At 51.2% G+C, this 27,125-nt stretch overlaps 2 protein-coding genes across 2 annotated transcripts; both read left to right on the top strand.

Moving 5' to 3' along the window:
- The first annotated feature begins 3,822 nt into the window (after positions 1 to 3,822).
- DPF2 (double PHD fingers 2) lies at positions 3,823 to 17,380 on the top strand. Its single transcript, XM_004437598.2, has 11 exons — positions 3,823 to 3,927; positions 7,997 to 8,157; positions 8,566 to 8,673; positions 9,003 to 9,166; positions 10,047 to 10,139; positions 10,315 to 10,393; positions 11,987 to 12,124; positions 12,249 to 12,377; positions 12,526 to 12,638; positions 13,809 to 13,890; positions 16,058 to 17,380. Exons 1-11 carry the CDS (start codon positions 3,896 to 3,898, stop codon positions 16,132 to 16,134), a joined length of 1,176 nt encoding a protein of 391 aa, XP_004437655.1. The 5' UTR covers positions 3,823 to 3,895; the 3' UTR covers positions 16,135 to 17,380.
- Positions 17,381 to 19,282: 1,902 nt separating this feature from the next.
- Positions 19,283 to 22,119, top strand: TIGD3 (tigger transposable element derived 3). Its single transcript, XM_087423222.1, has 2 exons — positions 19,283 to 19,406; positions 20,309 to 22,119. Exon 2 carries the CDS (start codon positions 20,325 to 20,327, stop codon positions 21,738 to 21,740), a length of 1,416 nt encoding a protein of 471 aa, XP_087279348.1. The 5' UTR covers positions 19,283 to 19,406; positions 20,309 to 20,324; the 3' UTR covers positions 21,741 to 22,119.
- The last annotated feature ends 5,006 nt before the right edge of the window (positions 22,120 to 27,125 follow it).

Here is a 27,125-nt window from a genome sequence, read left to right as displayed (position 1 = left end):
TCTTTAAACACAGTAAGCGGTGTTATTATATAGTCGGTATCAGATAATTCCAATATCTTAAATCTTTGTGGGTCAATTTGGTTTTCTATTGTTTGTATCCATTCTTACACAAAGTTTCTCGTTTCTTTGTGTGCCTAATTATCTTTGATTATGGGCTGGATAGTGTATCTGAAAAAATATTGTTAGAAATAATTTGAGGACTAGGATGACAGTACATTCCTTCACAAAGGATGTTGCTTGATACCAAATATGCTTGCTTCTGCCGGCTTACTAGGGACATTATAAAGATGGGTCTACTTTAATCCAAGTTCAAGGCTCGAGCTTCCCTGGACCACCCAGATAACATGATTCTGGGCTACATGTCCCTATTAAAGTGTGTATATGTCCGTGGTGGGGTATCTGACTTCCTACCCTGGTCAGGCTCTAGGTTTTAATTTTTTACCCTCTCTCCCCAAAGACTGCCAAATAACAGCTCAATTTCACAGTTATATCTTCCAGATCAGTAAATGCCCCCAGGACAAAAATTGCTTTGAATTCTGGGCTTACCTTTCTGGGTTTTAGCCTCTAAATGTTGGTCCAGTAATTCTTCACTTTATCATTAACTTTTCAATACTTTTAAGATTTGTGTGTGTGTGTGTATGAGGAAGATTAGCCCTAAGCCAGTATCACATGCCAATCCTCCTCTTTTTGCTGAGGAAGATTGGCCCTGGGCTAACATCTGTGCCTACCTTCCTCTGCTTTATATGGGACGCTGCCACAGCATGGCTTGATAAGCGATGCGTTGGTGGGCGCCTGGGATCTGAACCCGTGAACCCCGGGCTGCCGAAGCGGAATGCGCACACTTAACCGCTATGCCACCGGGCTGGCCCCTAAGATTTTTTTTCACTTTCTGTTTTTTAGCTTGTCTTTAGTGGGAGGGTTGGAATTAAATACCTAACCAGGAACCTGTCTCCCATTAACTACCTGAACGTAACATTAAGAAGATTCCCCGGGTTTCATTTCTATTTCCCCCTGCCCCCACTGAGGAATAGCAATCCTATTTACCCTTGACGATTAGAATAAGCCCAACCAACAGTGGTATCCCTTTTTCACTTTCTTGCCTTGTGGCATGTGGAACGCAAAATGGCCCATTGGCAGTCTCAGCTCCTGATTTAGAAGAATCATTACTGTGCCCCCTGGTGGAAGCATTCCTCTCCTGGGTCCTAAAGGCTCTAGATCAGCCAGAGCCCAGAGCTGCAGGAGCAGGAAACAAACATTTTGCAGAATCGTTAGTTGAGATTTCAAGAGGCTGGACCCTACTTCCACTCCTTGGTTCTCGTCTGCAAGAGAAACACTATATATACTGGTCACTGGTTCAGAGCATGTGGAGTATCTATTGTTCAGTGATGTAGCACTTCTTAAAAGAATCCTGAAAGAACTGAAAGCCACTGAGGCTGGGCTCATAATCTGACTTTCCAATTATATATAACTAGCCTACTTATTATTACTCATATTTTTATTGAAATATACATACAGAGATGTACACAAATCTTGTGTAGTTCAATGTTTACAAAGTGAACAAACCTGTGGAACCACTACCCAGATGAAGAAAAGGAACATTACCAGCACCTCAGTAGCCACCTCATGCCCCCTTATTGTCACTATCCTCCAAAGGTAACCACTCTCCTGACTTCCACCCCCATAGACCAGTGTGTGTGTTTATGTAACTTTATAGAAATGGAATCATACAATATATGTCCTCTTCTTACAACTGGCTTCTTTTATTCAACATTAAGTTTTTGAGATTCATTCATGTTGTTGTGTAGCAATAGTTTGTTCCTTTCATTGTCGTTTAATCCATTCTACTGTTGTGGGCATTTGGGTTGTTCCCATTTTGGGGCTATTATAATTAATGCTGTTGTGAACATTCTTGCACATGCTTTTTGGTGTATATATCCACGAAGGGAATTGCTGGGTCACCGCATAGGTGTATTTCAGCTTTAGTGCCAGTGTACTGTCTTAGTTGGCTTGGGCTGCTATAACAAAAGACCATAGACTCGGTGCCTTAAACAACAGACATTTATTTCTCACAGTTCTGGAGGCTGGGAAGTCCAAGATCAAGGTGCCAGCAGATTGGGCTCCTAGTAAGGGTCCTCTTCCTGGCTTGTAGACATCTGCCTTCTTGCTGTGTCCCCACATGGCCCTTCCTCGTGGAGATAGAGAGATACCTGTCTTCCTCTTCTTATTAGGGCACTAATCCCATCGCGAGGGTCCCACCCTCACAACCTCATCTAAACTGAATTACTTCCCAAAGGCCCCACCTCCAAATACTATCACATTGGGGGATAGGGCTTCAACATATGAGTTTGGGGTTACACAAATATTCAGGCTATAACACAGACTTTTGACTCCTGCTTGGGAGTCACCTCTGATACCCTTTGTCCCTACAATCATTTGGTTCCCAGGGGTAGAAGAGTGTACCAGTGTTGTCTCTGGGTTTTTCTTCCAAGCCACCGACACCCACTCTGCAAGTTTGGTGCAGGGTAGGCAGTGACAAATACCTCACAACTCCCATCTGCCAAACAAGATTATAAGGCAGAGTGATGGTAAGACGTGTCCTGATTCTGAAATATTAAAGTGGGGGGAGAGGAAGGAATATGTGCATTGTGGAATTGATGAAATAAGGTATATGACACGGACAAAGGACAAAGCCTTGGGGACTCTGAAAGTTATAGGTGGAACAGAGGATGGAGAGCCAGCAAAAGAAGCCGAAGGCACTGCCAGCGTGACAGGAGGACAGCTGGGATGGTGTGTGTCTCACAGACCTGGAGTGGAGTTTGGAAAAGGAGGGAAGGGTGAATGGTGTCACGGGGCTTGATACGCCAACGAGGACACAGAAGAAATCTCTAAATCTTTTGAGGTAGAGGTGGTGGTGACTTTGTTAGTTGTTTCAAGTGAACTGGTGGAAACAAAATTCCCATTAAACCTGGGCAGAAAGAGACTTGGAAATAAGTCAACAGAGATAGGGAGTATAAACAGAATATTTGCTTTAAAAGAGTGAAAAGAAATGGGGTGATAATTGAAGGCAGACATTGGCTAAAGGAAGGGCTCTGATTTTTTTTAAGGAGGATATTAAGCCATGTTTCTACATGAATTTGCATGATTCAATAGTGAAGGAGAAATGAATGGTACAGGAGAGAGAGGGATAATTGAAGGAGGGAATGTCTTCAGAACATAAGTGGAGGGAAGGAGCTTAGAGAGGAGTAGGAAACAAGGGAGAAGAGGTAGGTACCAGAGAAGATGGTGGCTGGGTTTGGTGGTAGGAAGGTGAGGTAACTTTTGTCAGACCCCAATATTTAGGGCAAAGAACTGCCCAGTTCTGGGGGTTAATTTTCCTCTCCCTAAAACGGACATATGTTTGGGGGCCCAAGTGGACTGTGCACCCCTCTGACCTTCGCTACCTGCCAACTCCCGCCTGTGAGTAAGGGCAAATGGTTAACCAGGAGGCCTGCCAGGTACCTCCTGGCAGGGAGTGGGCCAGGTACCAAGACGCACGCATGCGCTCCACGTAGCCCATCTCGGCCTGCCAGTTTTCACCAACCTCTCGCCCTCTCATTTCTGGACCAGGCCACAGCCTTGCTCCCTCCTCCCGCTCCTCCAAATGTAAGAGGTGGGGCTCGAGCCGGAGCCTCGGGGCGCGCACCCGTGTCCGCCGCGCCTGCGCACCGGGCTCCTCGGCTCTCTGGCCCCCGCGAACAGCCCCCAAGCTCGTTCTCCGTTGCTCGTTCTGGGGCGCGCGCGCGCCCCCAGGCGGCGCCTGCGCAGAAAGACAAGGAAACTGGTTCCCCGGAGGGGTCCCGGCGCCTGCGCGCTGCGGGCTCCGGGCCTCCCGGCCTGAGGGAGAGGAGCAGGGAAGATGGCGGCTGTGGTGGAAAATGTAGTGAAGCTGTGAGTGGTCGTTTCTTTTCTCTTCTCGGCCGGGAGGTCTGGTGAGGGGCTTGGGAGTAGGGGGCGGTGCGGGAAAGGACGAGGCGGAGAGAGGGACGTGACCGGAAAGGCCGCGTTGCGACTCCTAGCGGGGAGGGCAACAGGAGACTCCGGAGAAGACGTTGCGCTTCTTTGGAAACTTGTGGAGGCCCTGAGGGGGGCACACGGGAGCCCCTGGCGGGCAGCCCCCTGCGCCGTGCGGGGCGGGGCGGGCTCGCGGTGTCCGGAGTATGGCACCCTTGCTGCGTATGGGAGACGCGCGGTCCCGAGGTCGCTCCCGAGACGCCGAAGTCCGAGGAGCCGGGCCGAGGGCGGCCCGGGACCGACCCCTCCCCGTCGGCCTCCCGCAGCCGGCCCTGGAGCCCCAGGCGCCGTGAAGCCCCGCGGGGTGTTTTGTTTAAACAGCCCCGTGACGTTGGGGGGCGCGGGGGTCTTGGTACCCAGGACCAAAAATATTCTTGGGAGGAATTGAGGAGCAGAGACAGAAGGGAAAGAACTTCAGGGGAGCGGGCCTTTGCGCCTTCCCCTCCCAGCCATCCAAACACGGGACCGGGACGGAAGCGTCCAGGGCGCCCCTGCAGCCTAGGGGAGCAGCTGGGTCGGCCGGCCTCGCGCTGTGCAGTCCCCTTGGGCTGGGCAGATCGCGAGCCAAGTTGGTGGTGGTTGGGAAAATGGAGAATGGTTGTGAGCTGTGAGTTAAAGACGCTTTGGGACCTGATTTCACCCAGCCCCCTCCCCGAAGGGGAATCTGAATGAGTTTTGAAATGGGTTCATGCCCCATGGGCGAATAGAGCAAGCGCCTTTTCATGGATTAATTGGGTTTAGTGTTGGGGTAGGAAAATTGAGAGGTGGCTAGTTGTCCAGTCGGGGCTTCTGGATTTTGACCGGATGACAAGGTAAAGGTTTGGGAACTCTTCTAAGGGTCTCACACCTTTTCATCTGCCTTCGTGTTAGACTGAGCCCCACTCTTCCCGGGAGCCTTTTTTAAGAGTACATTGCCTCCTCCCCTCCTCCTGCCTGGAGCCTTTTCTTTGAGAATGCTTTCCCACTTCCATTAAGCTAAGTGCCTTCTCCTTCTCCTCTTGTGGTTTTTTTTCCTCTTGCTTTCAGCTCCATCCTGCTGCCTCTTTCATCCCCCTCCTCCCAGCACTATTATCTTTCTCTCTGATCTGCCCACTCTAGTTTCCCCAGCTCTCTCTTCAGGCTGACATTTCCCTCAATTTAGAAATGACGCTGTTGATCTACCATTTATATAGTTATCCTTACTGACTCAGATGTTCTTTCTTTGTTTCCCTGCCTTTCTTTTTGTCGACTCCCCCCATCCCATTATAAGGGGAGGTTTTACAGGGGTTTCTTGCTTCTTGAAAAAGAATCAAAGCTTTAACCTTGGAAATCTTACTTTACTGGGGGAACGTCAGACTTGCCTAGGTTTTGAGAGTTATATGTAATGAGATTCTTTCTGTTGGAAGACTTTCTTCAGGGAAATAGAGTTGCCAACTCTTTCTTGTAGTTTTAGCAGTGAGGGGTTCCCCATTTAAAGAAAGCATGACTTCTTATTTCTTTTTGAAGAGGTGTAGAGATTATGAGGGTCACTAGCCACTGGTTCCTGAGTACTGCACCGGTAATAAGAAACCAACTTTCTCCTCCTCAGTCCTGGCTGCAGAGGGCTGTGGACCACAGTTAATACATTCCGCTACAGAACTTTCCCTTTAAGAAGGGGCTTCCATTCTTTCTGTACCATTCTCACCTTGGAAAGAGACACTTTTTTGGTCTTCTCTTGATCATGGTATGCCTTGTTTTCTGACAGCTGAGATTATACGTTGAGGTCAGGACTACTAGCTCATCTTTTCTGACTTGCATCTTATTCTGGGAGAAGAATTTTCCTATTTGTAAATTCTCTGTCCCTCTCAAATGTGGTGTCAGAATTGAAGCAGTCTTTAAAGGGTCTTATTAGGGTACAATAATAGTATAAAATAGCTGGGGCTGCTGAGTGGTCTTGAAACCTTCTGAGTTAGGTAGCAAGATCTAGAGGATAATGTTAGCTTGAAATTTCTTACGATAGGAGCCTTAAGTTTTTAAGAGCTCTCTCATTCTGTCTTACCCTCTCCTCATCAGATCCTCTTCCGCCAACTTAAGTGTTTCATTCCCAGCTATCTTACTCACAAGACAGTTTGCCCCACCTTCTGAAATCCCACTTAACTCATAAGAACTTGGATAGAACATCTGTCATCCATTCCCCACAAACCGTTTCCAGCCTCCTTGCTCTGATTTTGCAGCTCTCAGGCCGTCTGGTCCTTCCTTCCATTTGACTTCCAGTGTCAGTATCAATTCCCATCAGCAGAAACAAAGGAGCTGCTGCACTCAGCCTTGTTTATCCAATTTTCCTCTGTGTGGTGAGGACATGGCTGCCTCCTAAAGGCGAGCAACTGTGAGCCTGTTCCCTTCTCTCCACTCTGCAACACAAGATTCATGCCTACCTCAGATTACAGTCATTACAGCTCATTGACTCCAGCCAGCATGTCTTGTGGTGTCACCGCCTTGTGTGTGGTATGTGTCTTTTTCAGTTGCTGGGACATACTAAGCTGTGCCTAAGTGGTCTCTTGTGGCTGCTCAGTGAAAGCCCCCCCTCGGATTCCAGAGCAGGGTTTGTTGGTGTAGCTCGAGTTATGGATGTAAGCAACGGAGGCTTACTCTGTGCAGCTTCCCATGCTAGGACCCTCCCTCTTATAGAATATGCCAGAGCTTATCTAGTCTAACCTCCCCAGTCTGTAGCAGAGGAACCTGAGGTCCACATGGATTGACTAAATGTCCATGTTTATATGGTGACTTGCAGCCAAGCCAGGTCTCTTTACTCCCAAGTTAAGATGTTCCAGACACCTTCGTGGGTAGGGATACTGTGGGAAAAAAAATCACCTCTGCCCTGTTTGTTTATATTAAGATTGATCGAATATATGAATATGAATTGTTATAGTTAAAGCTCCAATAATAAAGTGCTTGTTAAACCCTGAAGGATGAGAACAAGATTGGTTTTATATACATGCTTCTTAGAACTGGAAAACTCCTGGCACTGTGCAGTTTTCCAGCTTTTTAAAGCACTAAAAGGTTTACCCTTGATTCAGATTTGAAATTGAGTCCAAGAAGGTTCTTTCCTATTCTCACACCTAATTTGATGGTGTGAGAATGGAGAAGGGCCTAGGATGGGCCTTTGAGCAAACAGGTTTTGTATCAGTATAATGGTACTCGGTGAAAAGTAGGCTTCAGGGAAATTCAAGTATTTTCAGATGTTTTCCATTGACTGTGAAATTTGTATATAGAATTAATTAGTTGGCTAAATACCTAGTTCAAAATTCAGAAGATATGAAAGGGCATATAGGAGAAAGTCCCCTAGTTACCCGGTTTTTCTCCCTGGAGGCCTGCAGTTTCCTTTCCACCTCTTTGTTACATAAATGGTAGCATCCTACAGCACCTCTCAGCACTATACCTTGCTTTTTTTTCCTAGTTATCTTGGAGATTATTTAGTAACGGTACCTGAAGAGCTTCCTTCTTTTTTTTGGCCAAGTAGAATTTCATTGTATAGCTATACTGTAGTTTGCTAAACATATTTTAGTAAGTCCCCAGACCTTAGTGAACTTTTATCCTCATTTGTAAAAAGGAGCTAACCTCTGCTTCTCAGAGTCATGGGGGTCAAGAGAAATAGCATCTTGACTAGCACAGGGCCAGACTCATGAGAGGCAGAGAATGAACATTAGTTTCTTCCCCTCTTTGTGGGTTAGCCTTAAGTCTGATTAGACACATGATAAATCGTGTGTTCCTGGCAGTAATTTGTTTATAAAGTGCCTTTCCTCATAATGGCTTAGTGAAGGGGCTTGGTATCCCATGAGGCAGAAATGGAGGCAAACAGAAGCAATGTGGCAGTCTCCCAGTCTCTTGAGCCTTCTAGAGAAGCCAATGGCAAGGGAGCGGGATAGCTCAGCACCCCAGGCCCCTTGCCCCCAGCACACACCCCAACCCGATTTTGTCTTCCCTGCAGCCTGGGGGAGCAGTACTACAAAGATGCCATGGAGCAGTGCCACAATTACAACGCCCGCCTCTGTGCCGAGCGCAGCGTGCGCCTGCCTTTCTTGGACTCACAGACCGGAGTAGCCCAGAGCAACTGTTATATCTGGATGGAAAAGCGACACCGGGGTCCAGGTGAGGGTCCAGACTCAGGAGCACAAGGAGGGAGAAGCTTCCTCATCTGAGGTGATGCCAGCTGAGAGGGTTTTCCTTACTGCTTTCCACCCATGGATGAATGTGGTCTTCCCATGATTAGAAGCCCAGGTAGGATGAAGCAGACAGGTTCACGCCAGTGTCTTTGTACCCATAGGGCTGCCCTGCTGAGGCTGTTATTGGGCTTCTGCAGAGCTATGTGTTGGCCAGGTCCCCTGAGTTTACATCAATTTTTCTTTTCCATAAACTATCCCTCCCTCTGCCCCCAGGCTCTCACTGTCCATATTCTTCACTTGCTCTAGAACTCAAGGGGACCTACTTATCTAGAAAGTGTTGGGTACTATTTTCGAGGACTGGGTTAGGGCTTGACTCTCTCTCTTCCTTCCACAGGATTGGCCTCTGGGCAGCTGTACTCCTACCCTGCCCGGCGCTGGCGGAAAAAGCGGCGAGCCCACCCTCCTGAGGATCCAAGACTTTCTTTCCCATCTATTAAACCAGGTAAAGCCCACTCCTCCCTGAACGGGGGCATGGCCTGCTGCGTGGTAAGAGGCCTGCTAAGCACCTGTTGTACCAGGCCCAATGTTAGATCGTGAAGATACTAAAATGAATAAATAAGACGGGATTCCTTCCTGTAAAGAACTCAGTCTAATAGAGGAGACAGGTAAACAGTTTAAGTGATGGTACCAAGTGAACTAGGGTGTCTTGGTTCCTGGGCAGCCAGAGACCAGGAGACATGACTGGCCTGTGGCTGGCCTAGCAGCGTGTGGACCCGGAGCGGTCTGCTTTCAGCCCTTCTGAGCCTCGCCTCATCCTGACCTTCCCTGCAGATACAGACCAGACCCTGAAGAAGGAGGGGCTCATCTCTCAGGACGGCAGTAGTTTAGAGGCTCTGTTGCGCACCGACCCCCTGGAGAAGCGAGGTGCCCCAGACCCCCGAGTAGATGATGACAGCCTGGGCGAGTTTCCTGTGACCAACAGTCGAGCACGAAAGGTACAAGATTAACGCCATGGCTAAGGGGGCTTTGATGGGAACCATGCTCCTCTTCATCACAGGCCACCCAGTGATCAGAGTGGAAGCAAAAGCTGGGGGCCAGGAGGCAGGCCCCTGGAGTGCTGTTCCTGCTTCATTCTCTAATTAGCACCGGGTACTGACTTGCTTCACTGTCAGTCTTTTCTGCTCTTTTCCTTCTAAGTACAGACTCGCACTCATTCCTCTTCTTTTGTCACCAAAGTTTTTTGGTGCCTGGGGTTACACCAGTGAAGCAGACTGGTTCCTGCCAACAGGGGAGATCAAACTATGCATAAAACTAATAAGAGCTAAAGAATCTGCCAGGCAGTGTGCTAAGTGCTTTTCCATCATTTTCTTCAGTCTGCACAACCTTATCAAGTAGGTACTGTGGTCCTCATTTTACATACAGGGAGGCCAAAACAGAGCAGTTAAAAAAAAACTTCCCGTAAGGGAAGCCATAAACAGCAAAGCTCTGATTTAAGTTGAAGAAGTGAGGTGTCAGAAAGGAACCACCAGTAGCGTGTTCCCAGGGCGGCAGGTCAGAGGCAGGAGAGGGCACAGCTGCTTGGGAATCAGGGAAAGCTTTATGAAGACATGGCGTTCAATATAGCCACTTGGAGATGGTGGGAAAGGCATTCCTGGCTAGGGGAACAACATGGAGAGAATCAGAGGCAGGAAAGCCCAAAGCATTGAAGGAAGAAGGAACAGCATTATAGGTTGTGAAGGGCAGCAGTGAGGAACGAGGCCGGAGTGGAGGGGCCTGGTCACGGAGGAGGCTCTGGGCGGCCTGGGCCACACCCGTCCTGTGGGCGTTTTTGGATGTACAGTATTTCTGCCCATCTTAATCCTCCTGTCCACTCAGCGGATCCTAGAACCGGATGACTTCCTGGATGACCTCGACGATGAGGACTATGAAGAAGACACTCCCAAGCGTCGGGGCAAGGGGAAATCCAAGGTGAGGGGCCGGGGTTCTGCCTGCAGCCTGGGGCAGGGGCCCTGCAACGTCTGCTGTTTTATTGCTTGTCGTTGGCATTTTCCCTCTAGGGCGAGATTAGCAGCCACTTCTGGGAGAGTTTCACTCCTCAGGCCTACACACCTTAGTAAGAGTATCTTTTTGCTCTTTTTGGCAGGGTAAAGGTGTGGGCAGTGCTCGTAAGAAGCTAGACGCTTCCATCCTGGAGGATCGGGACAAGCCTTACGCCTGTGACAGTGAGTGCCTCACGAGTGGTTGGGTAGTCCTTGCCTGGGGCCAGCGCCTGCTCAAGATACGAGAGGAGGGAGGGTTGCGTTCTTTCTCAGAGTGGTAAAACAAGCCTGGGCTCTTGTCCTGCCTGCTGACTGGTTTCCTCTGAGACCCCTGGGAGGCCCTGGCCTCTGCTACGTGACGGGGGGACCTGCATGCTGAGGGAGAGATGTCTGCCGTCCCTGGGTGGTGCTGCTGGCGGGGGCACACACAGCAGGCAGGGTTGGCCTCTTAATAGATGGCATCCAGGTCTGCTGGCCCAAATCAAGCCAGGGCCTCGGGAGTCCGGCACAGAGTTTTTCAGTGTCTGTTCTCTCTCCCCCTTTTCTCTGACTTGCCCCACTTCTGTCCCTCCACCCTGGGAGGGACAGCACCCATCGCCGCTGGGGTCTCTCTCTCGTTTGCTCCGCTTTCCTGCTGCTGCTGCTCCTGTCTCAAGTGTGTCAAGGCCTTCTTCTCATGACTTTTCTTTCTGTCTTTCAGATAGTTTCAAACAAAAGCATACCTCGAAAGCGCCCCAGAGAGGTAGCTCTCTCAACTTTTCAGACTTTTGGTTTTCCTATCCCTTTTTCCCTCCTCCCTCGTTCCTCTTGCCTTTCTCATCTCCTGTGATGCTAGTTTAAAAATCTCCAAGATGGCATGGGGATAGGAGCAGTGGACCTTCTGTTGCGCTCTGCTCCTCACGGTCCTGGAAGCTGCCTCCAGCACTGCTTGTCTCCCACAAACTTCCTCCCAGGGCTGCTCGGCCCACTGCATGGGGTGGCTTCAAAAGTGTTATAAGGAGCCCATTACAGACAGGTCCCTCTGCTCTCCCTTCCCCAAAACAGACACTTGGTGGTCAGCCAGTGTTACCCACCATCCTGCCACCTCCTCCTCCCGTCCTCTCCCCACTCCTTTCCTGCTGGCCCGTTGCTCTCCTTGGTATCACTGCTCAAGAGTTAAGATGCCTGTGGGGATCTACTTTCCTTGCTGGTTGGTGGGGGTTGGGCAGGGCACTGATGTGGGAGTGTCTTTGGATTTCTTTGGGGGCTAGGTACCCCAGCAGACTCAGCTGGTAGGTTATCCCCAAGGCATCCGCCCCCAACTCCGTTGTCCACATTGGGCAGAGATGGGCTCCATGGTATATACAGGGTAGCATGAGCCTCCGTATTTACTGAGAGGTAAAAAAGTTTGGAGTCTCTTCCTTACCTTCCCTCCTTCCTGCCATACTGCAAGACTGTAAAAATTCCCTTTCCTTCCTGACCTGGAGCTCCCCAGACTATTCCCAAGGCAAGTGATTATGGGGTAAGGGCTCAGCCTCCCAGACAGCCAGTGTGGAAGAGTAGAGGGGCCGTGGGCTGGGGTTTAATAAGGAGAAGAGCCATGGAAGCTGGAGAGCCCCAGGGCTTGATGCTCCTGACCAAGGGAAGATGGCAGTCACTAAGGGCCGGTCCCAGAGCAGAGCTGTTGGGGGCGGGGGTGGTTGCCTCTGCCTCAGGTGGAGCCTCACAGCCTAGAGGGGCAGGGAGGTGGCACTCTCAGCTCCTGACACCTTTCTCTGCAATCTTCTCCCCACTCAGTTTGTGGAAAACGTTATAAGAACCGACCAGGCCTCAGTTACCACTATGCCCACTCCCACTTGGCTGAGGAGGAGGGCGAGGACAAGGAGGACTCGCAGCCACCCACCCCGGTTTCCCAGAGGTCCGAGGAGCAGAAATGTAAGCTGAGGGGTTGGAGGTGGCACAAGCAGGAGTTGCCTGGTGATGAAAAGCCTCCTTGCAGGGAGGAGAGGCCCCAGGGCCCTTGTGGATATTGTCAAAATTCTTCTCTTTCTCCCTGTAGCCAAGAAGGGTCCCGATGGATTGGCCCTGCCCAACAACTACTGCGACTTCTGCCTGGGGGACTCAAAGATCAACAAGAAGACAGGACAACCCGAGGAGCTGGTGTCCTGTTCTGACTGTGGCCGCTCAGGTACCTCCACCTGGGGGCAAGGCTGCCCCCGCCAGCACCCCATCCCCGAGGGGCTCTTGGCCTGCCAGCGTCCAGTGGCTGTCAGTCAACCAGGGCACCTCACTTCTCCCCCGTTTCCCGCCGCCTGTTTCCCTCGCTCCCCCCACAGGGCACCCGTCCTGCCTGCAGTTCACCCCGGTGATGATGGCGGCCGTGAAGACCTACCGCTGGCAGTGCATCGAATGCAAGTGCTGCAACATCTGCGGCACTTCCGAGAACGACGTGCGTGCCCCCGCCCCGCCTCTGGCTCTTACTGTCCCTGCTCCGTCCCCTCCAAAGGGAGCATGCCCCTCCTCACGCCCCGCCCCAGCATCCCAGTCAGAACTCTGGTTTGTCCCGCAGGTGTCTACTGAGTACCTGCTTGTGTCAGACCCTGTTCTAGGCACTTAAGGACACGAAACCAGACAGACAAGGTCCCTACTTTCGTGGAACTTACATTCTTGTGGGAACAAGCAATAGCGAGGAAAGGAGTGACGTTTTTATGATGTGCCACGAAGACAGTGAAACCAGTAATGTGGCCGAGAGTGACTGGATGACTGATTTAGACAGTCAGAGATCACTTTTCTGAGGAGGTGATGTCGGTGTTGAGGTTTGGATGATACAAAGGAACCAGTTCAAGAAGATTTGGAGGAGGGGCCAGCCCGGTAGCATAGTGGTTAAGTACGCGCGCTCCGCTGCGGCGGCCCGGGTTCGGATCCCGGGCGCGCACTGATGCACCACTTGTCAGGCCATGCTGTGGCGGCGTCCCATGTAAAGTAGAGGAGGATGGGCACGGATGTTAGCCCAGGGCCAGTCTTCCTCAGCAAAAAGAGGAGGGTTGGCGACAGATGTTAGCTCAGGGTTAAAAGAAGAAGATTTGGAGGGAGAGCATTCCCAGGAAAGGAGCAGCAAGTGCAAAGGCCTGAGGCAGACAGGCCAAGTATACGTGGGCCAGTGTGGCCAGCTGGAGCCTTCCTTTGGTGGGAGAGCAGGCAGAAGATGAGATTGGAAGGCACGCACCACCAGGTCTGAGGGTTGAATCAGGAGAGTGGTGTGATCTGTCTGAAATTTTAGAAAGATAACTGGCTGGTCTGTGGAGAATAGATTGTAGGGGACACGGGAGGCCGTGGGATCAGTTAGGCAGCTGGGTAGTGTCCAGGTGGAATAACAGGGACTTGGTCTGGGTGGCCTTGGACAGCAGTGGTTTTCTATCCAGAGATTCCCACATCTCCTTACTTGCCACCTACCCTGCCCCCCTCTTGGAAGTAGCAGCAGTGTCTGCAGAAGCCCTCCTTTCTCCCTCCCTCCCTCCCTCCCTCCCTTCCCACCCTTCCCGCCCTTCCTACCCCCAGTGGCCTAACAGGCCTGTTAGTCACTCACCTCCCCCTTCCTCTTCCATCTTGCCTTCTCTAGGACCAGCTGCTCTTCTGTGACGACTGTGATCGCGGCTACCACATGTACTGTCTCACCCCATCCATGTCTGAGCCTCCTGAAGGTAGGTGGCCCGGATCTCTTACTCAGAGCAATTATTTTATTAGTAACTTGGAAAATCACCTGTCCAGTAAATGAGGTCTGTTATCAGTGATGTATTCTTCCAAATTAGGCAGTAGGCACTTCACGTTCACTCAGTTCAGATGCTTTCCTAGCATTTCAACTTCAAGGGTCTAATGTTTGCACATTGTCACCAGATGCCCTAGAGAAAACAGATGCTGAGCAGAGAACAATTACCAGAAGGAGTGATTTGTTTTCCACCAACCAGTTCAGGAAACTCAGTTCATAGTTTGTCTGATGTGAAGCTTCGGTATCAGCTCTTCGAACTTGACAGATTTGAGTGTTCATTTCCACCTAATCCAGAAGAGAGTTGAACCTGGAGCCTTAGTGGGTCACTCTGCCCCTCCAGTAGTTCGCTTAATAATGCTCCAGGTTTATGGAATCTCTTTGATGAAACCAGTGGTGGCACCAAAAAGTGGCTGCCTCTGCACGAGTCCCCTTCCAGCCAGATTTCTGCTGAAACCCCTCCTTTATAGAAATTGGGAAGCTTACTCAGAAGCTGTTACTGTGCACAAAGGATGTGGGCCAGCATTACAGGCAAGAGAAAGTGGCTCACTGTGTGATGTAACCTGACTTGTAATATAGGTCACACTGCTGTCACCTCCTAGAGAAAGAGGCCACTAACAAAATCTGAGAGTCCTTTAGCAGCTGCAGGGGAGCACTCAGCTCTTGTCATCTGTCATGCCGAGTTTATAAGTCTACGTTGGGGACAGGTAGTGTGTTTTATTTTTTTTAACCATAAAATAACAATTTACAGACAAAATTCTATGTTAACTGTAGAAGGGCTTTCCTATTGAAGTACTTTCCTGCTGAAGTACTGTCGGACTCTGAGTAGTGGAGAGCTGCAGGCTGCTCAGGGGGACCCTCTAGAAGCCATCAGATGGTCAGGGGTTGGCAAACTGTGACCCACGGACCAAATCCAGCCGCAGCTATTTTATATAGCTCACAAGCTACAAATAATTTTTATATTTTTAAAGGGAGTTTAAAAAAAAAGATGTGACTGAGACTGTATGTGGCTCACAAAGTCTAAAATATTTAATACCCTCTGGCTGTTTACAGAAAAGCTCGCAAATCCCTGCGAGTTGATCTTTGGGTTAAAAAGGACCTTCTTACATTTTTGAGAGTCATCTCTGAGGAGCTGAAAAAAGCTGTGGATTCTTTCCTGCAGAGTAATATCCAAATACACGTGTATGCAATTATGCTTATAATTTCAAGGCGTTAAGGGCTAATTTTGTTTCTCAAAAAAAAAAAAAGCATGGAAGAATCCAACCATAGTAAATATTAATAAACAGGGTCTGAGCCAGTTATTTTCTTCGACATTATTTCCTGTTTTTCTATGAAACTAGACTTGGGTCATAACAAATTGGGTCATCATAGTTCACCCCCTTTTCCTCTCATTGGAAAGGAATTTCCTCAGCCTCTGCTCAAAGACCTAGTGATGGTGGGGAGCCCTTCTCATCTTTCCATGGTTTTCTCAGAAAGCTTAGGTGGAATCAAAATTGGTTTCTCTAGAGCCTCTATTCTTGATCTTTATTCTAACCTTTGGGGTCTTGGTTCTTCTGTAATCACAAGTCTAAAGCTGGGATGCTTTAAAAAATCATATCTGAGGCTGGCCTCGTGGTGTAGTGGTTGAGTTTGGCGCACTCTGCTTCAGCAGCGCGGGTTCGTGTCTTCGGATTCTGGGTGTGGACCTGCACCACTCATCAGCCGTGCTGTGGTGGCAACCCGCATACAAAATAGAGGAAGATTGGCAACAGATGTTAGCTCAGGGTGAATATTCCTCAGGAAAAAAAAAAAAAAAAAAATCCTATCTGCCCAGGCCCTCCTCCTAGAGATTCTGATTTAACAGGGCCAAGAGGGCCTAGGAATCTGTATTCTGAAATAGACCTCCAGGTGATTCTTTCTTTGATCTCCATTGAGAATTATTTTTCATAATCTTTGAGGACCTAGAGGTTCCTCCTAGCTCAGGGTAACTGTGAAACTTGGGTACTGCAGAACATCTCCCATCCTATCTGTAGCTGACCTGCTCTGGGAGGCAAGGTGTGGGGATGGAAGGATAGTAGGTCAGGATTGTGTGGGACCCATCCTAACCCCGTTATGCTTCTCTGCAGGAAGTTGGAGCTGCCACTTGTGTCTGGACCTGTTGAAGGAGAAAGCGTCCATCTACCAGAACCAGAACTCCTCTTGATGTGGCCACCCCCCTGCACCCCCATACATCTAGAGCTGTTTCTCTCCTCCTCTCTTGTTTTTCATGCCCACCTTGCCCTTCCTCTTCCTCTCTTTCACAAGTCCAGAGAACCTCGGAGCGGTTGTGCCAACCTGCCTTTGGCAACAGCAAGCTGAGGAGGCAGCTCTGACCGCTTCTGGCCCCAGGCCCTCAGGGAGAACGGAGCAGCACACTGCCCCAAGGCGTACCTGTGGGCCCAGCTTCTCACTGCTCTCCATGAAGTGCATTCACTCTGCCTGCCTTGGGCCCCGGCCCTGGTGATCACAGGGTTCAAACTGTCCTCTGAGAAAGAGTGGGAGAGCAGCTCACTTCTCTCAGCTTTGCCTCCACTCTAGTCCCCAGGGTTTTCCCTTCCCCCGGAGGTAAGCCAGGCAGGGGTCTCTTTGTCAGGAGCAGCTGGGAGTGAGCAACTGAGCAAGCTGAGGCGGCGCTTGCAAGGAGCTTTCCAGCCCTTCGTGCTGCTTCGCCTTGCCGCCCTTCCCCCAGAGTGGCTCTCGGTGGCCGTCTCTTCCTGCTACCCAGGATCCTTTGCCCGAGCCAGGATGCTCCTGGTCACCCTCCTGGCTCTGCCCTGTCCCACTCCACCCACCCCAGGGGGAGTAGCAGCTTCACCCTGATTCTTCCTTGTGCTCGCCTGGCTCACTCTCACAGACGGTTTCTAGTGACCGAAGCATTCCCGACCCTTGGAATTTCCTATCTTCTGCCTCCCTTCCTTATTCTCTTTGGTTTTGTGGGGAGAGGGGAAGCATCAGGGGGCCAGGCCAGCAGCTTGGGGGCCACAGGGAGACGTTGGATAATGTGCCTGTTTTTTAACTCGATGAAAAAGCCTACCTCCAAAATCCCCTTTTTGTTCTTCCTTGACCTGGGCATTTAGCTCCTGCCCTTAACTGAATTGGGAGCTTCTGCCTCCTGCTCTGTGTATCCTGGCTCCTGGCTCACGGGGAAGCCACGTAGACATCCCTTTCTTCCCTTGCACGCTCGCTAGCAGCTGGTAAGGTCTTCACACCCTGATTCCTCAGTTTTCTGCCTGGTGACACTGACATTAAGTAGTAGGGGGGGACAGTCCATGCCAGGACACCCTGGAGTGGCCTTCTCCTTGGCTGTGGGCAGGCCCTAATTCACTGTCACTTTGGAGTTGAGGTATCTTTTTTTCTTTCTTTAGTTCCTGTATTCTCAACATTAGTAGAAATAAACGTTTTTACACAGAGCCCTCTGCTGGATGGTTTATCTCCTGACTCCATTTCCTGGTTAAGAAGGCCGCTTCATTCTAACACTTGCCTTAGGACAGTGGTTTTTAAACATTTTGGAATACAGCTTTTTCCCCCAAATTAAATTTTTTGCTGAACTTCAATATGTAAAATTGGGTGTTTTCTTAGTTTTAATTTCTTATGTAAATTCAAGTTATAACAATTCCTTGTTATAAAGAATGACGTTAATATGAAATGTGGGTAAAAATCAACTTTAGCATCCTGTTTATTTCAGCATTTTGGTTTGGAAAAAATCTGCTAGACTTGGATACACAGATGCAAATGGTGGCAGGTTTATAAGTTTGCACTTGGCAATTTCAGATATTTAAAATGGGTCCAGAAGCTTGATTATTGTATAAATATAAAAGACAATTAGTGACACAAGAAAACTAATGGTGTCATGATGGGGGACATGAAAGCATTTTGCACGAGTAATGAGCAGGAGCAGAGGCGCCCCAGCCTGGCCTGGCATTCGTTGGTTTGTGTGCTGGGAGGGGTGGGGGCAGGCACTCTCTGGGCGTGCACTCGGCTGATAGTGTACACAGCAGCCATCCTCAGGGCATGTTCTGTGTGCACAAAAATGAGTGAATTTCCCTTACCTGCAGCCAACATTTCGACAGCTTCCGTAGTAGATCTTATATATTTCCTAAGTGTGTGTTTTGAAGTTCTTGAACTTTTTTGTAAAGATGTAAATCAGTCAGCCCCCTGAAGTATACTTAGGGTCTTCTGGAACAGTCTGAAAGCCACTATTATTGTAAGGCCTGAGGCCTGGGCTTTTGCATTCAGTACTTAAGCAGGATGCTCTGGGCTGGGGATCGTGTTGGAACAGAGCACGGTCCCGGTCCTCGCGCTTTTACACAGCAGTAGTCCAGTAGAGATAGTAAAGCAGTGATCTTTGGTGACTGAGTAGTGTAAGGTCCAGAAAAGAAAAAAGGAGGAGGCTTGGCAGGTGCAAGTGAGGAAATATGGAAAGAGTTTGCAAGAGGTGAGATTTAGAATGGGATGTAGAAGGCTGAAGAAGGATCAGCCAGCCGGATTGGGGTGGGGAGAGAAACCCATGAGAAAGGCAGAGAGATGGGGACTCAGGTATGTGGCTCCAGCCTTCCAGAGCTGTGAGAGGAGGAGGGAAGCGAGGGTGGAAAGCAGGTGAAGTTGGAGGTGGGGAGCACTGGGCCGCAGGTTACGATGTCTACTTTTAATTGCAAAGAACAGGCACAGGCAAGACTGAAGGTCACCAAGGAAGGGAATGATGTTACATCTTGAGTTTAGGAACTTGAATCTTGCCAACAGGTACCAAAACTGTTCAACATTAGTCCTTATTCGCCCTAAATCAGAACTGGCCCGAGGCAAACAGTTTGTAGCCGGGCTGATGGACGTGGAACCAGCGCTGTCCATGGTAACGGCTTTTGTGTAGCGTGACGCATCCATTTTCTCAAAACCACTCGTGAGGGGTATCAGCCCTCTGGTAGACGAGGAAGCTGAGGCTGCTTAGGGTCACTGCCGGGAAGGCCTTGGGTCGCTGTCTGCTCTCCGGCCCCCACGCTGCCCCGAGGGCCGGGTGCCCAACTGCCCGCCGAGCCTCCGGGACTCCCGCCGGGTCGTGGCTGCGCCTAGTCGCCCTCTCGCGCTGGGAGCCCCGCCCCCCGGAGGGCCCGACGAACCGCCACTTCCGCGAAGTCCAATGAGACTTAGCCGAGGGCGGGACAGAACGCCACTGAGAGCCAATCCGGTGGGGTGGGGCGGGGCTGAGGCGGGGGCAAGCTGAGCGGCCGCACCGCGGTCTTCCCAGCCGGGAGAGAGCCCGGCGCGGGCGGCGCGCGCGGGGCCCTGCTGTGCGCGCACCCGCCCGCTGCCCGCGCAGCCCCCCGGCCGCTCCGCCCTCCGGGTCGTGGCGTCCGTCCCTCCCCTGCTCCCCTGCCGCTGCCCGGACAGGGGCTCGGGAGCCCGGCCGGGACAGGGGCGGGAGCCACGGGACGAGCGCCTGAGGTGGGTGCGGAGCGGGAGGCCAGGAGGCGGGGAGGCCGGGCGGGCGGGCGCCTGGGTCTGCCCCTCAGACGGACCCCGCTTCGAGGTGGGAGAGGTTGCGGAGCCCGCCTCCCGGCCTGCCTGGGTCCTGGGCACTCGTGCCCGCGCCCTGCTTCCCCTCCCAGGCCACCACCCTTCCCGCCGGGGACACCCCGCCCCTCTCTCTGCCCGCAGCCTCCTCACCCCTCTTGCCCTTTGTCGCTGTGCACCTGCCCTCTGGGCCCTGTGCCCCCACTCCGCCTCCAGACCCACCCCCGCCCAGCCTTTCCTCCTCAGGACTCAGCACCAAATTACACTGGCTCCTTCAGCCCCCATCCGTCCCTCTTTGTAGTCTGTACACCTGTCACCTCAATTCTGTTCATCCACTCCACCTCGCCCCCCAACATCTTCATCTCAATCCAGCCCAGGCCATCATCCCCCTCCCCCTCCCAGGGATTATCCCCTACACCTGCCCCACTCAGCCCAGCCCCACGTCCTCCCCATCCATACTCCTTTGTTGTCTCTGCAGCTGTCCCCTCAGCTCTATTCATCCTTCTCCCCCAATTATGCCAAACCCCAGCCCAGACTCTCGTCTTTTTCTGACCAGTGAGCTCCCTGTCCCCAGCTCTGCTCTGGCATTCCTGGGGATCAGTGCCCAGCCCGCTGCCCCCTCAGCCTAGCCATTGCCCTTCCTCTTTCAGCCCAGCCCTCTCACCTCCTCCCAAGGGTGACTGTCTCCCCCTCTCCCAGCTGGTCCAGTCGTCCCTGGTCTCTCCCACACCAGCCTACTTCCCTGTCCTCATAGATTCTCTTTTCCTTGCTGTGCTCCTCTCCCCTCCCACCTGGCCTCAGCCGTCTGTACCCCCGCCCTCCCCACCCCACAGTGCCTGTGGAGAAGCCATGGAGCTGAGCAGCAAGAAGAAGCTTCATGCCCTGTCCCTGGCTGAGAAGATCCAGGTGCTGGAACTCCTGGATGAGTCCAAGATGTCCCAGTCGGAGGTGGCCCGACGCTTCCGGGTCTCCCAGCCCCAGATCTCACGCATCTGCAAGAATAAGGAGAAGCTGCTGGCCGACTGGTGCAGCGGCACGGCCAACCGGGAGCGCAAGCGCAAGCGCGAGTCCAAGTACAGCGGGATCGACGAGGCTCTGCTCTGCTGGTACCACATCGCCCGGGCCAAGGCCTGGGACGTGACGGGGCCCATGCTGCTCCACAAAGCCAAGGAGCTGGCCGACATCATGGGCCAGGATTTTGTGCCCAGCATCGGCTGGCTGGTCCGCTGGAAACGTCGAAACAATGTAGGCTTTGGGGCCCGCCATGTTCTCGCGCCTCCGTTCCCCCCTGAGCCGCCTCCCCCAGGCCCCACATCCCCCGCCCAACCGCCTCTTTCCCTGAAAGACTTCTCCCCAGAGGACGTTTTTGGCTGCGCTGAAGTGCCCTTGCTGTATCGAGCCGTGCCCGGCACAGTGGGTGCCTGTGAGCGCATACAGGTGCTACTGTGTGCCAACAGCAGGGGCACAGAGAAGCGGCGGGCGTGGGTCAGTGGGCTCCGGGCTGCGCCGAGGTGCTTCTTTGGGGTCAGCAGTGAGGCTCTGCCTGCCTCCTACCACGCTGACCTGGGTGTCCCCTGGTCAGAGTGGTTGGCACAGTTCGACGGGGACATGGGGCGGCAGGGCCGACAGGTAGCCTTGCTGCTGGCCGCCCGAGTGGTGGAGGGGTTGGCAGGCCCGCCCGGGCTCTGCCATGTGAGGCTCCTGCCTCTGTCTGCCACCAGCACCACACCTTCCCTGCCCACCTCCGTGGTCCGGGCCTTCAAGGCCCATTACCGGCACCGTCTGTTGGGCAAGCTGGCTGTGGTCCAGAGTGAGAGGGCTGGCACCTCGCTGGCTGAGGCTGCAGCAGGCATCACGGTGCTGGACGCACTGCACATGGCAGCAGTGGCCTGGGCCAAGGTGCCTCCTCAGCTCATCGTGCGCAGCTTCATTCAGGAAGGGCTAGCTCCTGGCAGAACACCCCTGTCCCTGGACAAAGCCTCTGAGATGCCACCTGTCCCTGCTGGGCTGAGCCTCGAGGAGTTTTCCCGCTTTGTGGACCTAGAGGGTGAGGAGGCTGTGTCTGGAGTGTGCAAAGAGGAGATAGGCCCTGAAGACGAGGAGGGGGGCGGAGAGGATGGCTTTGCACCCCTGCCCACCAAAGCCGACGCCCTCCGGGCCCTGGGCACGTTGAGGAGGTGGCTGGAGTGTAATGGCACCTCCCCTGAGCTGTTTGAAAAATTCTACGCGTGTGAGGAGGAGGTGGAGCGTATCTGCTGCCTGTGAAGGGCCCCTCGCTGCTCGCCAGAGCCCCCTCCTCTCCTGTTTCCCATGGAAACGCCCTCTCGCAGAAAGCAGATTGGAGGCTGGTCTCTTTCCCGTGGAAATGGAGCTTTTGTGAAAGGTGTAGAAGGGAGACAAGTTGGGAGACCAAGTCTTAGCTCTGAGCAGAAGTTGTCCAAGCCCCAAGAAGAGGGTTCAAAGGTGGGGCGTCTGGGGGGAACGAAGCTGCAGAGTTTCTGAACTTCTAGGGAGGCTGGGACTTGGGGAGGTGGAATTTGGGCCTTACAGGCAGGCTGATCCCTTGAACTCTGTTAAAACCAGTTCTGCTTCTGGAAATAAAGTTTTTAATCAGAAAAGACGCCAGGATGTTATTATCACGCGAGAAGGGTGAAAACTTTTGACTCAGATTTTTTAAATTGATTGCTGAGGGGCCAGCCCCATGGCCTAGTGGTTAAGTTCGGCATGCTCCACTTCGGTGGCCCGGGTTCGGTTCCTGGGCAGGGACCCACACTACTCGGCAGCCATGCTGTGGTGGCGACCCACATACAAAATAGAAGATTGGCACAGATGTTAGCTCAGGGAGAATCTTTCTCAGCAAATAAATAAATTGATAGCTGAGGGTTGCTGCAGTGCAGCTGTCTGGGCTGTCTGCAGATGACCAGTGAGGATCCTCTTCTTCCAGAATCCCAGCAGGCAGGACTCCCAGTGAATGGGGACTCCCCATCGGCTAACAGACAGATCCCAAGTATCGCCCCGGACATTCTGCTGCTCTGATAATTTCCCTCTGAGATTGCGGTGGTGGGGTGGCGTCAGGAAGGAGAGGGGGAGGCCGGGGACATTCTAGCGCCACAGAAAGGAGCCAGAACTTGGAATGGTTGTTTCTTCATTTGATGGTTTCGCAACATCTCTTCAGCAAGGCCTCCTGGGTGATGAGGTTGCAAAGATCGTGTGCCTGCTGGGCAGGACCTTGTGGACAGTGGCAGTGGAGTGTGACTAAGGGCTGTCATGAAGGTGTGTGCAAAGTGCAATGGCCCTACGGAGCCTGGGGAGACTCTGGAGGAGGTGAGCTTTGAGCTGCCGCTGGAAGGACAGACAGAGGAGTGGGAAGGATGGTCCAGGCCAAGGGGTGGCAGGCGTGGAGGCCGACCATGAGTGAAGGAGCCCAGTGCAGCTGGCGGAGGCAGGCAGGCCACCAGTGCACAGGGGGAGGCCTGGGGAGCTGGAGGGGTCGTTGGCCCGCCAAGCTCAGCAGTGGGGCTCCCCCAAGGGTTTCAGTCAAGGCAGGGACTGGTCATTTGTGGGTGGGCAAAGGCTGATTCTCCTTTCAGTTTGGCTCATTGCCCCAGCTGACCACCTCCACACCTGGCAGCTGGACAGGGACCAAGGACGACTCACTTTTCAGTAGTTCTGAAGCCACCTGCTGGCCTTCCACGTCTAGCCTAAGATCCCAAATCACTGAGCCTTTCCTTACAGAGTCTGTTTTTCCTACGTGTATTCATTTAAATTGTCCTTTGTCTGAAATCATTCCAGTTCTGACATATCTTTTTTTAAATGTTGAAACCGAAATTACACAATCCCCAAAGGCCTGAGGAAGCCAACGTGAAGGGGACGGATCAGCCCTCTGCTCTCGGTGTCCGGTTCCCTTTAGAGCAGCGATTCATCGCTGACTTCTTCCCAGAGCTTTTGTTTTAAAGCCACAAGTAATCTCCTCCTTTCTCGCAATGTTCTCATATATCACACCTTGCCTCGTTGTAGGTGACTGTGACGGCTCATTCAGGCAGTACTGACTGACTGCTTCCTTGTGGGGCAGGCCCTGGGCTGGGGCCCTGGAGCTAGTGCAGAACAAGACAGAGGATCGCTCCTCTCCAAGCCCTCTCTTTCTAGTGGAGGGAGATACACAGGAGAGAAGTAAACACATAGCAGTCATTTTAGATAGCCACAAGTGCCAAGATGAAAATAAAATAACGTCAGAGAGACGGGCTGGGGGAGGGGAGTCAGGGAAAGGGCCTTTGGGCTGAGGAGTGAACGGTAAGGAGGAAACACCCCTTCTTCAGAAGGAAGAACATTCTCTGCAAAGGGAACAGTAGGTACAAACATCTAAGGTTAGAAACAGCTTGACAGGTTTAAGAAACAGAAAGCCGTCCTGTGGCTGAAAGTAAGAGAGGGCCACGCAGAGGAGCGGGCAGAGGGGTGGGCAGGACATTCCCATTTCCTTCGAAGTAAGACAGGAAGAGGTTTTTTTGCAGTGGGGGGGGGCAGATTTAGACAAAGCAGGAACATGGTATGTTTTATATTTTAAAAAATCTAATTCTAGGGCCAGCCCCACTAGCCTAGTGGTTAAGTTTGGCACACTCCACTTTGGCGGCCCGGTTTGGTTCCCAGGCACAGACCTACACCACTCGTCTATCAGTGGCCATGCTGTGGCGGTGGCTCACATACAAAAAAGAGGAAGATTGGCAGCAGGTGTCAGCTCAGGGCGAAACTTCCTCAGCAAAAAAAAAAGTCTAAGTCTAGTTGCTGTATGAAGAACATATGGGGTGGGGGGCAAAGGTGGAGACCAGAAAACCAAGCAGGTAAGAAGTTTCTGCAGTAGGTGGGACTTCCTCATGGATAGGGTGTAAGGTATGAAGGGGTGAGAGGAAGCGAATGGAACAGATGGTCATGCAGGCCTATCCAAGTTTGCAGGTATTGCCACATGCAAAGTGGGGAGGAGACAAAGAAATTATGTGCATTATTTCAGTTTATTTACAAGCATGTAATGAACACTCTATGGTCATAAGGCATGCAAGCCTCCAGGGTAGCAAAGATGAATAAGACAGTCCCTGTGCCAAGGTGCTCACAAACCAGAGGGGGAAATAAGAAGTGACCTATGATACAGGTCAGTCATGAGGATTAAACAAATTAATATTTATAAAACGTTTACTCCTTGCCAGGCACTATTTTAAACACTAAACATGTTAGATATTATTATTATTATTATATTTATCATCATCAGTCGAGAAGATGATGAAGTCGATGCAGAGAGCCCCAAAGCAGAAAGATTGGTTCCCCATCTTCTCTTTTTCAAATATACGTAATTATTTTTATACGCTCTTGTTTCTTCTATTTTAATTCTTTTATATAGTATTTAGATATTTCATGCACAGCTATTTCACACTCTGTATCTGATAAATCTAATATCTGAAACCCTTGGGGGACTAAATCTGTTGCTTTTGTTTTTGTTGACACTTTAATTCCTGGTGGCTTTTTACCTTGTGGGTTTGGTAATTTTTTGCCGTGGGGATTTTTTATTGGTTGCACTTAATCTCTGGAAAACCTGAAGATGCTGACTTAAGGGGCTCTCCTCTAGAAAAACTTGTAGTTACTCATACCAGACACAAGAGGGCGCTATTACCATGGTAAATTAATTTCCGGGCGGACCTGTCCCAGACCTGAAGGGTAGTGTGGGGAGCAGGCATATGGTTCCTGGTTTACAGGGGAACCTATCTTTTTTCAGGCACGTTTCTTTGTAGAGTCCCTTTTCCGGTGGGTGGAGGTTTCCTGGTCTACCCTTTCACTAAAGGTGAAGCCCCTTCCAGGATCTTAATTTATGAGTCTTGGTTCAGCTCCCCCACTGTATAAAGTTCTAGTCTTCTGTTCCCTGTGGTTCTGTTCTGGGTGGATCTCGAAGGGGGCAGCGTCAGCATTCGCCCCAAGGGCAGCCCCCTTTCCAACACGTGGCTTGCAATCACTTCCTTGTTTTGAAGGGGTCTTTGGGAAGTTCCCTTATTTCTTGCAAAGTTAGCAATGGTTTCAAAATCATGTATCTAATAATGGATCTGGAATCTAGTTGCTTTGCAGTAGGAGGACTCTATGTAAAATCTAGAGCTCCAGCCTGCCAGAGGGGAAGTTGGGAAGACCAGTTTTCTTTCATTCATTCATTCATTCATTCATTTGTTCAACAGTATTTATTGAGCACCTCCATATGCCAGCTAGAGTTTTGATGATGAACAAAAAGAGTCAGGGTCTCTGCTTCATGGTGCTTATAGTTTAGAGGAGAGACAGTTATAATCAAAGAGTTACACAAAGGAAAGTATGTAATTACAGACCGGAAGCGGGGAATGACATGACAGCGCAAGCCAGCGCTTCTCAAACTGTGGCCTGCACCAGCAGCATCCGGGATCTTAGTGAAATGCAAATTCTCAGACCCTCCCCAAACCTCCTGAATCAGAAACTCTAGGGTGGGGCCCAGCAATCTGTATTTTAACAAGCCCTTCAGGTGACTCTGAATCATTAGTATAAGCCAAAGGATCCTGACCTAGACAGAGGGGCTGAGGAAAGTTTCGCTAAAGAAGAGATGCTGAACTCAGAGCTGAAGGGTGAGTGGGAGGCACAGAAGCAGTGAGAACAACATGTGCAAATGTCCTGTGGTGGAAGGGAACTTGGTCTGTTTAAGGAACCAAGAGAAGGTGAATGTCCAAGCACCTTAGAGGCTGTGGAAGGAGCTTGCCCCGACTCCTCAGAGTAATGGGAAGCCATCGATGGGGACAAGAGGAGTGGGGTGACTTGATCAGAATTGCATTTGAAAAAGTTGAGTTATTTGTCCAGATTTGGGACAGGACCAGGGCTGTGAAATTAGGATTGGAAAAGAGGGAGTAAGTCCTAGAAAACTTTAGGAGTTGGGGACTCCTTTGATGTGGAAGGAGGAGAGAAGGAGAGCTTCTCTGAGCTGTCTGGCCTTAGGGTACACCTGGGCTGCAGAGCACTGCAGCGGGAGCAGGCAGAGGGGAAACGCCAGTGCTTTGGGATGCTCACGGATCCGTGACCAGAGACGGCTGGTGGTGTGGGCCTGGAGCTCAGACAGCGGTTGGGATGGAAACTCCTGAGACTCCTCTTGGCGCCGCTGTTTATCGAGTCTGGCAAAAGTGACTTGAGCCAGAATCATCCCAAGGCTGTGGCGTCAGTGTGGCACATGTGGCCTCAGTGTCACTACACACACAAGTTAGTCTCCTGTAATTTCTCCCACTGTGACCACTGCTATAAAAATAAGTGTGATGTTTCACAACACGAGTCCAATGAGACGCTATTTAACAGTTCACTCGAGTTACGAGCCCTTTACATGCGACCCGCAGACACCACCCCCATTTTCAACCTCAAAGCAGGTCCATTATCTATGTCCTAGTTCTTAGGGATTCCTTCCATCTAAATGAGTTCTCGAAAATCATGCTGACCTCTAATAATGTCTGTTAATTACTTAAGGAATTTAACGTGTATTATGAGACCCTCCTGACGAAAACATCCAGCTTTTAAAAATATCTTCAGTCATCTCCTGCCTGATCTTTGTGTGTCTTTTCAGCCTCCTTTCCGAGAGGAGGGGGGTATTTTCTCATTAATCACACCATGCTTAAC

The sequence above is a fragment of the Ceratotherium simum genome, chromosome 34 (assembly GCF_057802395.1).
Source record: "Ceratotherium simum simum isolate JZ-2026a chromosome 34, ASM5780239v1, whole genome shotgun sequence".
Classification (NCBI taxonomy): domain Eukaryota; kingdom Metazoa; phylum Chordata; class Mammalia; order Perissodactyla; family Rhinocerotidae; genus Ceratotherium; species Ceratotherium simum.
This window is presented reverse-complemented; position numbering and strand designations above follow the sequence as displayed.